Source organism: Tamandua tetradactyla, chromosome 7, assembly GCF_023851605.1.
Source record: "Tamandua tetradactyla isolate mTamTet1 chromosome 7, mTamTet1.pri, whole genome shotgun sequence".
In the NCBI taxonomy this organism is placed as follows: Eukaryota; Metazoa; Chordata; class Mammalia; order Pilosa; family Myrmecophagidae; genus Tamandua; species Tamandua tetradactyla.
This window is the reverse complement of record NC_135333.1, coordinates 95,572,367-95,586,265: the sequence shown is the minus strand read 5'-3', so window position 1 is coordinate 95,586,265 and position 13,899 is coordinate 95,572,367. Positions and strand designations below refer to the sequence as shown.

At 36.3% G+C, this 13,899-nt stretch overlaps 1 protein-coding gene across 5 annotated transcripts in view; it reads right to left on the bottom strand.

The window, feature by feature from the left end:
- Positions 1-13,899, bottom strand: part of BICD1 (BICD cargo adaptor 1) — a 280,766-nt gene that overhangs the window by 43,085 nt on the left and 223,782 nt on the right. For all 5 annotated transcript variants that reach the window (XM_077170472.1, XM_077170471.1, XM_077170473.1 and 2 more), the window contains exons 5-6: positions 8,708-9,802; positions 4,906-5,057 (exon numbers count right to left, since the gene is read on the bottom strand). In XM_077170472.1, the coding sequence (XP_077026587.1) occupies positions 4,906-5,057; positions 8,708-9,802 (1,247 nt within the window). The remainder of the gene's footprint in view (positions 1-4,905; positions 5,058-8,707; positions 9,803-13,899) is intronic.

The window sequence follows — 13,899 nt, the reverse complement described above, 5'->3', positions numbered from 1 at the left end:
TGTCAAGGACCTTACTGTCCATGAGATGTAGTACTGACCTAATATTAGACAACAATATAATGTTATCAGTCATAATTTCACTTATTATTAAAATTCTGTTACATGCCACAAAAACAACCAAACTTTCTTCTCAATTACATTATTTTATACTGAACTCTCATTAGATCTTTCACTTTTATATAACAGTAATAACTATGGTCATTCTTTGTCTTCTATGTTTTAAGTCTTTTGTAATCCAAAGATAGTTTTTTGTTTCATTCTGAAGTTTTCCTGAAAAACTTGCAATCAGCCATAGGCCAGAGTACTACTTCAACAACAACAAAATGACATTGCTTAAAGAACTCTGAGACCATAGCACAGGACTGAGTCAGAATTTCCAGAAATCTAGCAGGAAGCTGATGGGTTCACAAGTTTATTAAAACAAGATCGAGTGGAACAAAAATTGATTCTTAGGACTGAATCAATTGATAAAGAATGATTATGGATTTTGTTTGGAATATTGCTAATGTTTTATTTTCTAGATACAAGGAATTCCTTTTGCCTTTCTTTAAGCTATGTATAACTCACAAAACATTTATCTTTTCCTCCCTGCCTGATTCCCCCAGAATTCAAAAGCTCTTACTGAATATTCTTATTTTCATGGAAATACAGATATTTGTACAAGTTTAATAAGAAAATGTCTTCTTGTTAAAGGACATAATTGGAGTTGCTAGTTACATACCAAAGCTTTGAATGGAATGTCATAATTGAAAATGATGCTCATTTAATCACATATGACCGGATAAACAACCTACATATCTTAAAGGACCATGTCAAAGTGTTTCATGATATCCATCAGGCTCAAATATTTCTGTTGACAGACCTATTTTCTGACCTAGTTTCTTGGTTTAATAGAATATGGGGACAATAGTATACTTTGATTTTATGGTTTTAACTGTAATTATCAGTCTGTATGGTTTTCAAAATTTCTTATTGTACAGATTGTGTTCAAGATTCTGTTCAAATTCCTTGTCACCTTTAAGACAGACGGGTCGCTTTTAAAATAGGTAATCAAAAGGAAAATGGAATAGAAATGGAAATGTCTCTAGTGGACCAAAAATAAAAATAAAAGTAAGACACACTGACTTGAAGAGAGGGCTGTAACTGTAAGCCATTCAACTTAGTAACCCAATACAAAGGGTCTTAAATATAATTGAACAGCCGCATAGCAAACTTTGCTGCAATTTAAAAAAAAAAAAAGGAATAAAGGGATAAATGACTCATGGAGCCTATTACAACCATGCAACAAACAGGAAATCACTGTCAGTGACTGGAGTGTTTTGATCAAGTTTCCAATGAGATCATTAGAAAAATGACCTAAAGGGAGGACTGTTTAATAAAATAAAATGGCCACCTGCATTGGGTGTTTCTGGGAATAAACCTGTCCAAGAAATGACAGAGACTTTCTAAAAGACAAAACAATTGATCACAGGGATGGAACCTTCCAAGACCCAATAAAATTACAGTTTGAGAAACACTAAGTCGCTTAGTAATAAGCCTGTTTCAACCGAATAGGGACAGCCTATAAAAAATGGATAGGTATAGCAATCAAACCAATATATATCTGTTCCCTATTGTGTAAGACCTTCCTATGTAATAAGAAATTTAAATCCTCCAAGTTTATTTTTAAAAATGGCTGTGACCAGATGGTGATGGAGACTCTCATTCCAACTTGCCTGGTTTGAGATCTCCCTGTTTGAGTTCTTCTTCTGTCAAGTATACTGCAGCCAAGAACACCTGGATCCTGAGTTGTGGCACTATGCAGTGGACACTTCAAGCTGGAATTCTGTTAGGATGTATCCAACTGCTCCTACTACTCTCAAGACAGACCGTGATACAACAAACAATGATTCTCCATCACCTTCAACCATTAATTGAAGATTGTGTAACACTGAGTCCCATTGCTGTTGATTCTTCAAAATTAATAAATATACTTTAGCCCACATGCAAAAACTTTCCTCATGACTTTCTTGCCTAGTTACTTAGTCCCATTCACAGGCAGACAGAAAAGCGATGCTCCAACAACTGTGGGCTGTGAAAAGTTGGTAGTTCTGAATGAATCATCCAAAAGGGAAGAACACAAATACCAAGTATCTCCAAGAGACTAAGAACATCTGAAGATTGTCATGCATGGTGATCACACTCTTTTGGAGAGACAATGATCAAAAGAGGGGTAATTGTTCAGCATGTGAACTCACTGTCTTCCCTCTTTTGTGGGACTGACTCCCAGGGGTGTAAATCTCCCTGGCAACATGGGCCAGAAAGACTGGGATAAGCCAGGACTCAGCATCAGAGATTGAAAAAGCCTCTTGACCAAAACAGGGAAGAGAGAAATGGGACAAAATAAAGTTTCAGTGGCTGAGAGATTTCAAATGGAGTTGAGAGGTTATCCTGGAGGTTATTCTTATGCACTATACAGATATCCCTTCTTGGTTTATGGTGTGTTGCAGTGGCTGGAGGGAAATACCTGACACTGTTGAACTGTGTTCCAGTAGCCTTGATTCTTGAAAAAGACTGCATAAAAGCTTGACAAAATTGGGTAAATTAAAATACTGTGGAAGGGCAGTGCAATGGTGGCTCAGTGGTAGGCTTCTCACCTGCCATACCAGAGACTCGGGTTCAATTCCTGGAGCCTGCCCATGCCAAAAAAGAGAAAGAAAGAAAGAAAAAAAGAATACTGCGGGTCAATGAGAGGGAGAGGTAAAAGGTATGGGAGGTATGAGTTCTTTTTTTCTTTCTTTTTTCTTTTTTATGGAGTGATGCAAATGTTCTGAAAAATAATCATGGTGATGAATACACAACTATGTGATGATATTGTGAGCCACTGATTGTGCACCATGTATAGAAATTAGGTGTGTGAAGATTTTTCTCAATAAAAAAAAAGAGGGGGGATTGTTAAATTAATTAGCAAGGGTCTGGAGGCAACCTGTCCATACATTTCTAAAGCAAAGGCCAACTTATCTATACATGACTAAAGTAAAAACTAACCTGTCTGTACATCCTGAAATGGCCCACACATGCCTGAGCAAGTTATCTGTAAGACAAGTAACTGAGACTTTTGATCTGCACAACTGCTAAGACTTTCAGGCATTCTTTAAACCTGGCTCTTGGTTTCTCTAACACCAGGGCTTTTGTTAGGGTAAATGTGTTCGCTAGTTAGCATTCCATCCACTTATAAGGCTTGGTTTTCTTACTGTTTTTGTTTAACCATTCATATTTTTCTTTGTGTAACCTCATTGTATTTACTATATAAGCTGCCTCTTTCTCAAGGAAAAAATGGAGCACTTTTATCTTGGCATAGAGTGTTGCCCAGTTTGCAAACTGTCCCCTTTTGATAAATAAATGGTCTCTGTCTTGTAAATTCTTAAAATTTGTCTTTTATTTGACAACATTTTCTTTAACCTTGAGTGCCAAGAAGCATGGGGAGTTATGTAGCTCTGAAGAAAAATCGAAGCACAGTAAAATACAATGTGATATTTTAATATAATGTGGATTTAACCTAATTGACTAGATAAAATCCATAGTATTTTTAAAATGCTATGGAGTAAGAGAGTTAACATACATGAAAAAACAAATGTCCATAAAAATGTATTATTTGGGGGTAATAATTCTTATGAAAACCAGATTAAGACATCAATTTTTTAAAAATTTATTTCTCAAAGAGAAATGTGTGCTTTCTTAATTCTACATGAAATCCTGACTGATTTCTTTCATCAAAGAAGTGGACATTGTGCCCTATTCCCATTCTCTATCCTGCCCCCTATAATAACCAGAGGTGTGCATGTTCTCCTGTGCTAAGAGCCAGAAATCAGCTTTGTTCAGTTCCTCCACACCTGTGATCCTGTGGGGACTCAAAACTCCTTTCCACCACCCTTATGAGATTCTATCACAAGGATGAGTGTGAGCCTTTTCTTTACTAATACACAAGGAAAGCTGTCTGGATTCCAGGTGTTTCCTCTAAAGCCCAGCACTTCCATTTTTACATTTACATCAACTACATCTAACTATTTATTTAATCTGCAAATAAAGCCGTATCTATGCTTTGTGAATTTTGCACCCAAGTATGCAACATACAATATAACTGTATTATTATTATTTTGCCATTGAAATATGGCAGCAAAAACGTAATTTCAACACTATATTGAAAATCTGAAACTGTTAAATCAACAAATTCTTAATAATCTCTTCAAGTTTTAAAACAAAATATAATATATAATGAAACTGGTGAGGAGAGGTAATGACATTAATTAGTTCTGCAATGTGAAGATTTTGGTGATATATATATGATATATATAATTATATATCATATATATATATAATTACACCTCAGAAATTATAATTTAATCAACAGACATTGAATTTTGAGTGATTAGCTGATATAATGAATATTTATCTTTATTATGAACATGTCTTTCCTGTACAGTACTAGTGATATCCACTTTTATGTACTTTGGCCACAGAAATATATTTTGGTGGTGATGATAAAGTATTCATCTATTTTTAGGAAGTAGTTTTTTTTTACTTATTGGAGACTTTTTTTTTTAGTCTAATTCTTTTGGGCACATAAGTTCTAGGAAGAACTCTATTATATTAATTTAAACGTATTTCAAGTAAAAGAATTGCTTGATCCTGTCTCTCCAGTAGAGGGTATTGGAAAAACAGCACCAATGTTTTTATCTTCAATTTGTCAGAACAGCATCTCATATATTTTCTTCACCTTTTACCTTTCTAGACAGAAATTAGGTGTGTGAAGATTTTTCTAGACAGCACAACAAACACCCTCAAAATGAAAAAAAGACACACGTGAATTTTAAAGTCTTTTTCCCCATGCAACATACCTAATTTTAGCAAGAAAAAAACTGTTACCTTGTTGCAAACATTGCTCTCAAGGATGAGAATGTTGCTGCATCTTCTTTCAAAGCCTTCAGTTCATTTCTAAGTTTCGTCATAGTTTCAGTCACCATTGCTTTTTCATTTTCATATTTGTTCTTGAGATTAGCTAGTGCCACCTCTGCTGTCTAAAGCAGAAAAACCATAAAACTTACAATTTTTATATCAGGAAAATCTATCATCAGATTTCTTTATGCTGGATCTATCATTCTCTTTCATAAACAGAAAGTAAATTGATTTTATAAACGTATGTAATACTTAGACAGTATTTCTTGAATGTCTAAATGTGTTGGGAATCCATAATGTTGTTAAATTGTTCTAGAAGTCACCTGTGAGCCAAAGTCAGTATCAAGACAAGAGCTAAGAGAATAATAGCTATATAGTCATTAAAGAGTAATTATTAATGCAGATTGTTGAGGTGTTGGATTTTCAGATATGGAGTTGGAAAAATGAAAGGGTTGTAAACTTTATGCAAGAATTTTTTCAGGGAGAAGTTAGTGAAGAAGCACAACTTCCAAATGAAATACATTAGGGCTCAAATAATCTCATGCCATCTGTGTTCTGTGAATTCAGAACATACAGAATTAAACATAAAGACAGTTACAATTTACTACATGAGTGTATGACAAATGACAGATCTCATATTTGTAAGTGGAAAGATTTACAATGATTCAATTATTTCATTAGTCTTTCCATATAAATTCTTCAAAATAATGAATTGTAGTCAGACTCTTTATAAATTCCATGAAAACAGAGATTCCAAGGTATTTAATCATGTTTCAAATCTAGAAACAGCCTAGAACATAGAAGTTAATGGTGGAATGAAGCAATGCAAAAAACTATTGAATGAAGCAAGAAATCATTTAATGAACTAAGAAAACATTAGATGAATCAATGCAAGAAACTTAGGGTATGCCTGTTTGGTGTCATGTTGTATACATTATGAAGCCAAACTGAACAGATCATTTTTACATATTGTAAAACTACAGCTTTTCAGTGCATGTAAAAATATCTAATAACAATGAAAAAGTCTACAACTAATGAAAAAAAAAAAAGGTTCTACTTCTGGGATTCCCCAGGAGGACTATACTAGCTTTTTACATTTATGTGTGTGTGTGTGTGTGTGTGTGTGTGTGCTTGAAATGGGCTGCTTCAACTTTGTTATGGAAAACCTCACTTCTGTAGAGATAGATGGGTTATTTTCTCATTGAAACACTGTTGGAAGAAGGTAGTTTGTTAATGTTTTGATTCCAAAGATGATGTGCTTATTAGTTTTGATTGAATTTAAATTTGGATTAAAATGAGAAGTTATTGATAAAGTATTTTAGCATGTCTTGTAGCATTAATAGTCAGTGAAATCTTAAGAAATACTATAGATTTAGAAAATGATACAGAATTAAGAAAATGACAGTTGTTTAGTTTTTTAAAATTTTAGATACAAATTCCTAATTTAGAACAGATAATGAAGTTTAACTTGTGAAAATGTAGATGTAACAATTTTGTAAGCACACAGAGCCACACAGTTGGCATCTAAGGAGGTGAGAGATGAGAATGGCAGAGCAGCAAGATCTGAAAGAGAAGTACAAATCATTCTATTATTTGTGAAAAATGCCTAAAAGGGTTCAACTTTGTAGAGTTCTTTATCAACAGACTGTGCTCAGTTTTTTCAGAAGTGAATTTTAAGTACCTATAACCCATTAGTAGATTTGCTGACGTTTGCATTCGCCATATTCGTCATCTACTCCCAAAGCTGACTTTCTACATAAAAAAATCTCACCTCCAGCCACAAAAATCTTTGCAACCATTCCTGAATATATCATCCTATGTGTTACCTTTGCTCCTCTCTGCCTCCTTTTCGTGTGGAATTATTTCCTCCTCCTCTACTTAAAGAAATAACTCAAATAAAATTGCTTCTGCGAAGGCTTCTGCTGTTCCTCTAGGAAGCATTCATTGCTTCCTCTGCTTTGTTCTCTTAACATGGATTACAGCATATATAACATGGAACTGCAATTATCTGTTTATAGTCTGATATCCCTAGGAAGCTGTGAGCATCTTTGAATCTTCAGGATCTAGCATGGTTCAGTATATTCTCCAGTACACTGGTCCTTCATAAACATTTCCTTATTTCATTACAAGGTATTACCTATGAAAAAATCCTAAAGTATATTAAAATATTCATTGAGAGTACAGAATGCCTATTTTAATACAAGAAAATTATATTTTTTTCCTATACCACAGAATCCTTACCTTAGCCTTAAAGCATTAACATTTCACAATGAATTTCAATGTACATGTCTCTGTGTGTGTGCATGTATATGTATACACACACACATATATAATGTGTTATTTGTAAATACTTGAAACTATTTATGCACATAAACATTCCACCAATAGGACCAATCATTAATATGTACACCAAATGCATGACCAAAAGTATACTTTCAGGGCCACGGTGGCTCAGCAGGCAAGAATGCTCGCCTGCCATGCCAGAGGGCCTGGGTTCGGTTCCCGGTGCCTGCCTACGTAAAAAAAAAAAAAAAAAAAAGTACACTTTCATTTAATTTACTGAGCACATAAAGGATGTGACCATAATGTAAGACAAATGGTGCCATAAACTACTGTGAAAACAAAAGCTCAGTCAGAAATGCTTTGCTCTGTTCTGAATCAGGTAAGGGCAAGAGGAGAAGGAACTTTAAATCTGAGATTAACCTACATTTCCCAAAGAGCAAGAGCCACATGTACTACTATTCACTGGCACTGCCTACATTTGCAAGAAGGTTATTTGAGCTTGGTTGCCTCTCTTTATCAACACATACATTTATTTAATCGGCAACCTTCTCAAATGTGTGTCTATCAAGGTTATGTTTTTAGGTAAACTAAACAGGGGCTAAAAGTATTTTCCTGCCTGTATTCCATAGCACTTCCTCCCCGGTAAAACTTGAGAGTGGAAAACAAATCCGTCATCTAGGAGGTCTAAGAATTAGTCAGGTAGTCCTACATATTCCCAAAGTACAAATGTCTAGGGAAAACTATCAACGGCTTGAGCTCCGACCCAGGTGAATTAATTTCTCAGCTCGAACCCAAATTTCAGATATGTGGCCAGTGACAAAACTTGTATGTACTCTCTTTTATTGCTAATGTGGCCCCAAACATTTAATGTGGTAGTAATCATCTGCCTGGTTTCAATGATGTCACTCAGTTCCCCACAGCTACCTTGTTCTTCATCCCTGAGTCCTGGACTCGATCACTTTTCTACTACTTTGTTTTTCTAGGTCTGAGATGAAGGATAAGGCATCCTTTTCTGTTTTGTTAGCAGCCCTGAAAAGTGAGAGTCTTGAATCTGAACCCCCAGCTTCAAAGACGGGCCTTATTGGCTAACAACCTCCCCGATTCTGCCTGCATAAGACTCTGACCCAGCTACCTGCCAGCAAGTCTGTCTTGCAATATCTTCCTGATATTAGCTGCCCTGCCAGCTTCCACTCATTGACTGCAGGGCTCTAACTAAGCACCTTCTGAACTTCTTTTTTCCCTCTGTTCCTTCTTTATCTTCTTCTAACCTCTAACTCCACCTCATTGGGCATAGCAACTCTTTCATTTCATCCATCATCCATCCACTCACCTAAAAATAATTATGTCCTGATCTAGCACAGTAGATGTGGTTTATTCCTTCACTGATCAAGAATCTGAACTCATTCTGTTCATACTGGAGTCTCAAGAAAATTAAGGAATTAGCTAAGGCAGCTTTGGCTAGCATTCTTTGGCAGTAGAGTGAGATTACCTGTTTGTTGGCTTTTAACACTGCCCTCAACGTGGCGATCTGCTCTCTTTTGGTGCTCAGCAGGGACTTGAGCTTGAGGAACTCTTCCATTAAGGCTTCTTTGTCTTTATCAATCATGGGGGCCAGCTCCCGGGCTGCTGCTCTTTGACGAGACAGTTGCAAGGACCGGTCCACAGCTTTCTGCAGATGTTTAATTTGGTCCCGAATTATGGCATTAAGGTTGTAGATATTCATTGGCTCTTTGCGGATGTCACTTGTATCCAATACTGGAGATGACGGTGGGGCAGTAATGACGGGAGAGATCGTGGGGGTGTTGGTTGGACTTGGTTCTTTGCTGGCCTCTGTGTTTTCTTTTGGAGCTGGTTCAGATGGGGTCCTTGGTTCTACTGGGGATGACACACCCCGCCGGGCTAATCGTGGAGACAAAAGTCCCCTGGGATCATCGGGACCTTTCAAGCTGCCACTGCGGGTGACTCTGCTTTGCCTGTAGTAGTCCAGCATAACCCTGTTGGGAGTTTCATTATTACACAGACATACATGGTGATAAAGCTGAGCAAGCTCCTCGCTAAATGTCACTAACTCATCCTGGGCCGTATTGAGGGTATTGTGGTTTTCATTGGCAATACTGGTCATCTTTTGTAACTCCTTCTCCATGTGGACCATCTTCTCACCACTCTCCTTGGTGGTCTTCTCAAGACTTGTCACCTGCTCATCATACATTTGGATCTTACTCTCATACTTGGCCTTCTCTTCAGTATAGTTTTCTACAGATTTATTATATTTCTCCTTTAAAGCCTTAATTTCAGCTTTCAAATCGATCACCTCAGTTACTGCTACCCTGTACTTGCACTCAAGGATCTCTAAGCCATTAATATCCACCTCATAGTCATGGGCCTCGTCTCCAGAGTCCCGGCCCTTCTCCCTGTCCAGGTCAGCCTTGAGCTCTTTGCTGCTCTGGAGGCCCCTCATGGCATTGACGTGCTCGGTGAGCCGGTGTACCCGCTCGTGCTGCTCGGTCAGCGCCCCCTTGGTGTGCTCCAGCTGTGTCTGGGACTCCTGGAGATTGGCCAGAAGAATGGCCTTTTCCCGCTCCACCTGCAAAGCAAATGAAAGTCTATGAATGACTTCTACTCAAGGCCAGGGATTAATTTATCATCCATGCAGTCAGTCATGCGTCAATGTTCCCTTTCTTTATAATGAAATTGATGTGTATTTTCTTGTTTCAGCAATTCTGGTAAGTCAGCCTAAAAGCATATACTTCTAAAAGAATTACGCTGCATAAATTACCTATCTGCACTCTCATACATGTACAAAATTAGAAAACTTGGATGTTATTTGAACAGATTTATTTTTATGTTTTAGCATCTTGAAGAAAACAGAACATGACTTTAAGAGTTCAACAGAGTACCTAGCATTGTCTTTATTTTGGGGCCTTAGCTCCTTAGTCCATATGGGACAAACGACAGACTTAGGATTCATCCTTTCCTGTCCAGAGCTTGACTCCAAACTAGATTATGCTTTTTTTTTTTTAACTTGGAGCTATTTCTATGAAAAAATTTTAATACAATTTTATTCAGATACCACAGAGTCCATCCAAAGTGCTCTCAGAGCTGTGTTTACATCCAAAGTCTCTCAGAGCTGTGCTTACATAGTGACAATCAATTTTATAACACTTTCCTAGCACCAAAAAGAAAAACCTTATGCCCCATATATTCTCTTATTAACGACACTTAGCTTTGGTGTGTTATCTTTGTTACATCTGATGGAAAAACATTAATATATTATTGTTAACTAGAGTCTATATGTTGCATTAGGTGCATTTCCCCCCATATACCACCCTACTACCAATGCCTTGTCATTACTGAAATATATTTGTTCTAATCCATGGAAGAACATTCCTGTATTCATACTATCAACCACCTCATTATCCACAACAGGGTTGACTTTGCCATACAATCCCTTACTTCATCCTCTAGCTTTTCTTCTACTACTACACACAACCTTAAACTTCCCCTTTCAACCACTATCACACCCAATAGTCAGTGCAGTTATTTATACACATGATAACGTGCTACCATCACCTCTATCCATTTCCAAACATTTACAATCACCCTTATTTGAAAATTTTGCACAAATTAAGCATCAGCTCCCCATTCTCTATTCTTATTCTATCTTCTGATACCTATATATTTAGATATTAACTCGATGTGTTTACTTTATATTTAGTTCTCATTAGTGGGATCATACCATATTTTTCCTTTTCTGTCTGACCTATTTCACTCAACATAATGTCCTCCAGGTTCAGCCATGTTGTGACATTATGTATCAGGACTTCATTTCTTTTTACAGCTGAATAATATTCCACCATATGTATACACTACATTTAATTTATCCATTTTTCATTTGTGGACACTTGGGTTGCTTCCATCTCCTGGCAATTGTGAATAATGCCTCTCTGAGCATCAGTGTGCAAATGTCTATCTGAGTCCCTGCCTTCAGTTTTTCTGGGTTTATACCCAGTAGCAGGATTGCCAGATCATATGGCAGTTTTATACTTAGCTTCCTGATTCTTTCACAGCAGCTTTACCATTTTACAATCCACCAGCAGTGAACAAGTGTTCTTAATTCTCTATAAACTCCTTATCACTCATAGTTTTTTTTTGTTTGTTTAATAGTGGCAATTCTAGCAAATGTGAAATGCTATTATTGTGGTTTTGATTTGCATTTCCCTAATAGGTAGTGAAGTTGAGCATCTCTTCATGTGCTTTTTAATCATTTGTAATTCCTCTTTGGAAAAATGTCTATCATGTCTTTTGCCCATTTTAAAATTGGGTTGTTTGTCTTTTTATTATCGAGCTGTAGGATTTCTTTATATTCTGGATATCAAAACAGAATGTCCTTCCATTTATTTAGATCTTCTGTGATTTCTTTTAGCAATGTTCTGTCGTTTTCTGAAAACAGGTCCTTTACATCCCTAGTTATGTTTATTCATAGATATTTGATTCTCTTAGTTGCTGTTGGAAGTAGAATTTTTTTCTTGATTTCCCTCTCAGATAGCTCTCTATTAGCATACAGAAACACTACGGATTTTTGTGTGTTGATCTTGTATCCTGTCACTTTGCCAAACTGGTTTATTAGCTCTAGTAGCTTTGTCACAGATTTTTTTGGGGGCTTTTCTAACTATAGGATCATGCCATCCACAGACAGTGAATTTTTTTTACTTCTTCCTTTCCAATTTGGATGACTTTTATTTATTTTCCTTGCCTATTTTATCTAGCTTGAATTTCTAGCAAAATGGAGAATAACACTGGTGAAAGTGAGCATCCTTGTGTTGTTCCTGATCTTAGAGGGAATGCTTTCAGTCCCTCACTGTTGAGTACAATGTTGGCGCTGGGTTTTTCACACTTGCCCTTTATCATGTTGAGGAAGTTTCCTTCTATTCCTATTCTTTAACTGTTTTTATCAAGAAAGGATGCTAGATTTTGTCAAATGCCTTTTCAGGATCGATCAAGATGATCATGTAGTTTTCTCCTTTTGATTTGTTAATGTGGTGTATTACATTAATTGTTTTTCTTGTGTTGAACCACCCTTGCATACCTGGAATAAAAGCGACTTGATCATCAAAACCCATTCCTTTGATGCGCTGTTAGATTTTATTTGCAAATATTTTGTTGAGGGTTTTTGCATCAATCTTCATAACAGTGATTGGTCTCTAATTTTCTTTTCTTGTAGCATCTTTGTCAGGCTTTGGTATTAGGATGATGTTGGTTTCATAAACTGAAGTAGGTAGTGTTCCACTTCAATTTTTGGGAAGAGTTTGAACAGGATTGGTATTAATTTTTCTTGGAATGATTAGTAGAATTCACTTGTCCTGGGTATTTCTTTGCTAGGAGGTTTTTAGTGACTGAGTCAATTTCTTTTTTTGTAATTAGTTTGTTGAGGTCTCCTATTTCTTCTTGGGTCAGTTAGGTTGTTCACGGCTTTCTAGGATATTGTCCATTTCATCTAAGTTGTCTAATTTCTTGGCATGCAGTAGTTCATAGTATCCTCTTTTGCACTTTTTTATTTCTTTGGGGTCAGTGGCAATGTCCCCCTTCTCATTTCTGATTTTATTTATTTGCATCTTCTCTCTTTTTGTTTTTGTCAGTCTAGATAAAGGCTTACCAATTTTATTGATCTTATCAAAGGGTCAACTTTCGGCTTTATTAGTCCTCTCTATTATTTTTTGTTGTGGTTCTCATTTTCATATATTTCTGCTCTAATCTTTGTTATTTCTTTTCTTCTGCTTGCTTTAGGATTGATTTTCTGTTCTTTCTCTGGATTCTCCAAGTGTTCAGTTAGGTCTTTAACTCTTTTTTATTTTCTAATGTAGGCATTTAGGGCTATAAATGTCCCTCTCAGCAGTGCCTTCACTGCTTCCCATAAGCTTTATGTTTGTGTTCTCATTTTCATTCTTCTTGAGATATTTATTGATTTCTCTTGCAATTTCTTCTTTGATCCACTGATTGTTTCAGAGTGTGTTATCCTCCACATATTTATGAATTTTCCAGTTCTCCAGCTATTATTTATTTCCAGTTTCATTCCATATGATCAGAGAAAGTATGTTGTATAATTTCAATCTTATAAAATTTACTAAGACCTGTTTTGTGCCCCAGCATATGGTCTATTCTGGAGAAGGATCCATGAACACTTCAGAAGAATGTATATCCTGCTGTTTCAGGGTGCAATGATCCATATAAGTCTGTTAGATCTAGTTCATTTATCATATTATTTAGGTCTATTTCCTTCTTGATCCTCCATTTAGGTTTTTCATCTATTGAAGAGAGTGTATGCTGAAGTCTCCAACTATTATTGTAGAAATGGCTATTACTCCTTTCAATTTTGCCAGCAGTCGCCTCATGTACTTTAGGGCACCTTGGTTAGCTGCACAGATATTTGTGATTGCTATTTCTTCTTGGTGAATTGCCCCTTCTAATATAGAAGACAATGAAGAGACAACCTTCATTGTCTCTTATAACATTTTTTTTTTTGCATGGGCAGGCACTGGGAATCGAACATGGGAATCTCCAGCATGGCAGGCGAGAAGTCTGCCTGCTGAGCCACTGTGGCCTGCCCTCTTATAACATTTTTGCATTTAAAGTCTATTTTGTCTGATATTAATATAGCTACCCCAGATTTTTTTTTAAGTTATT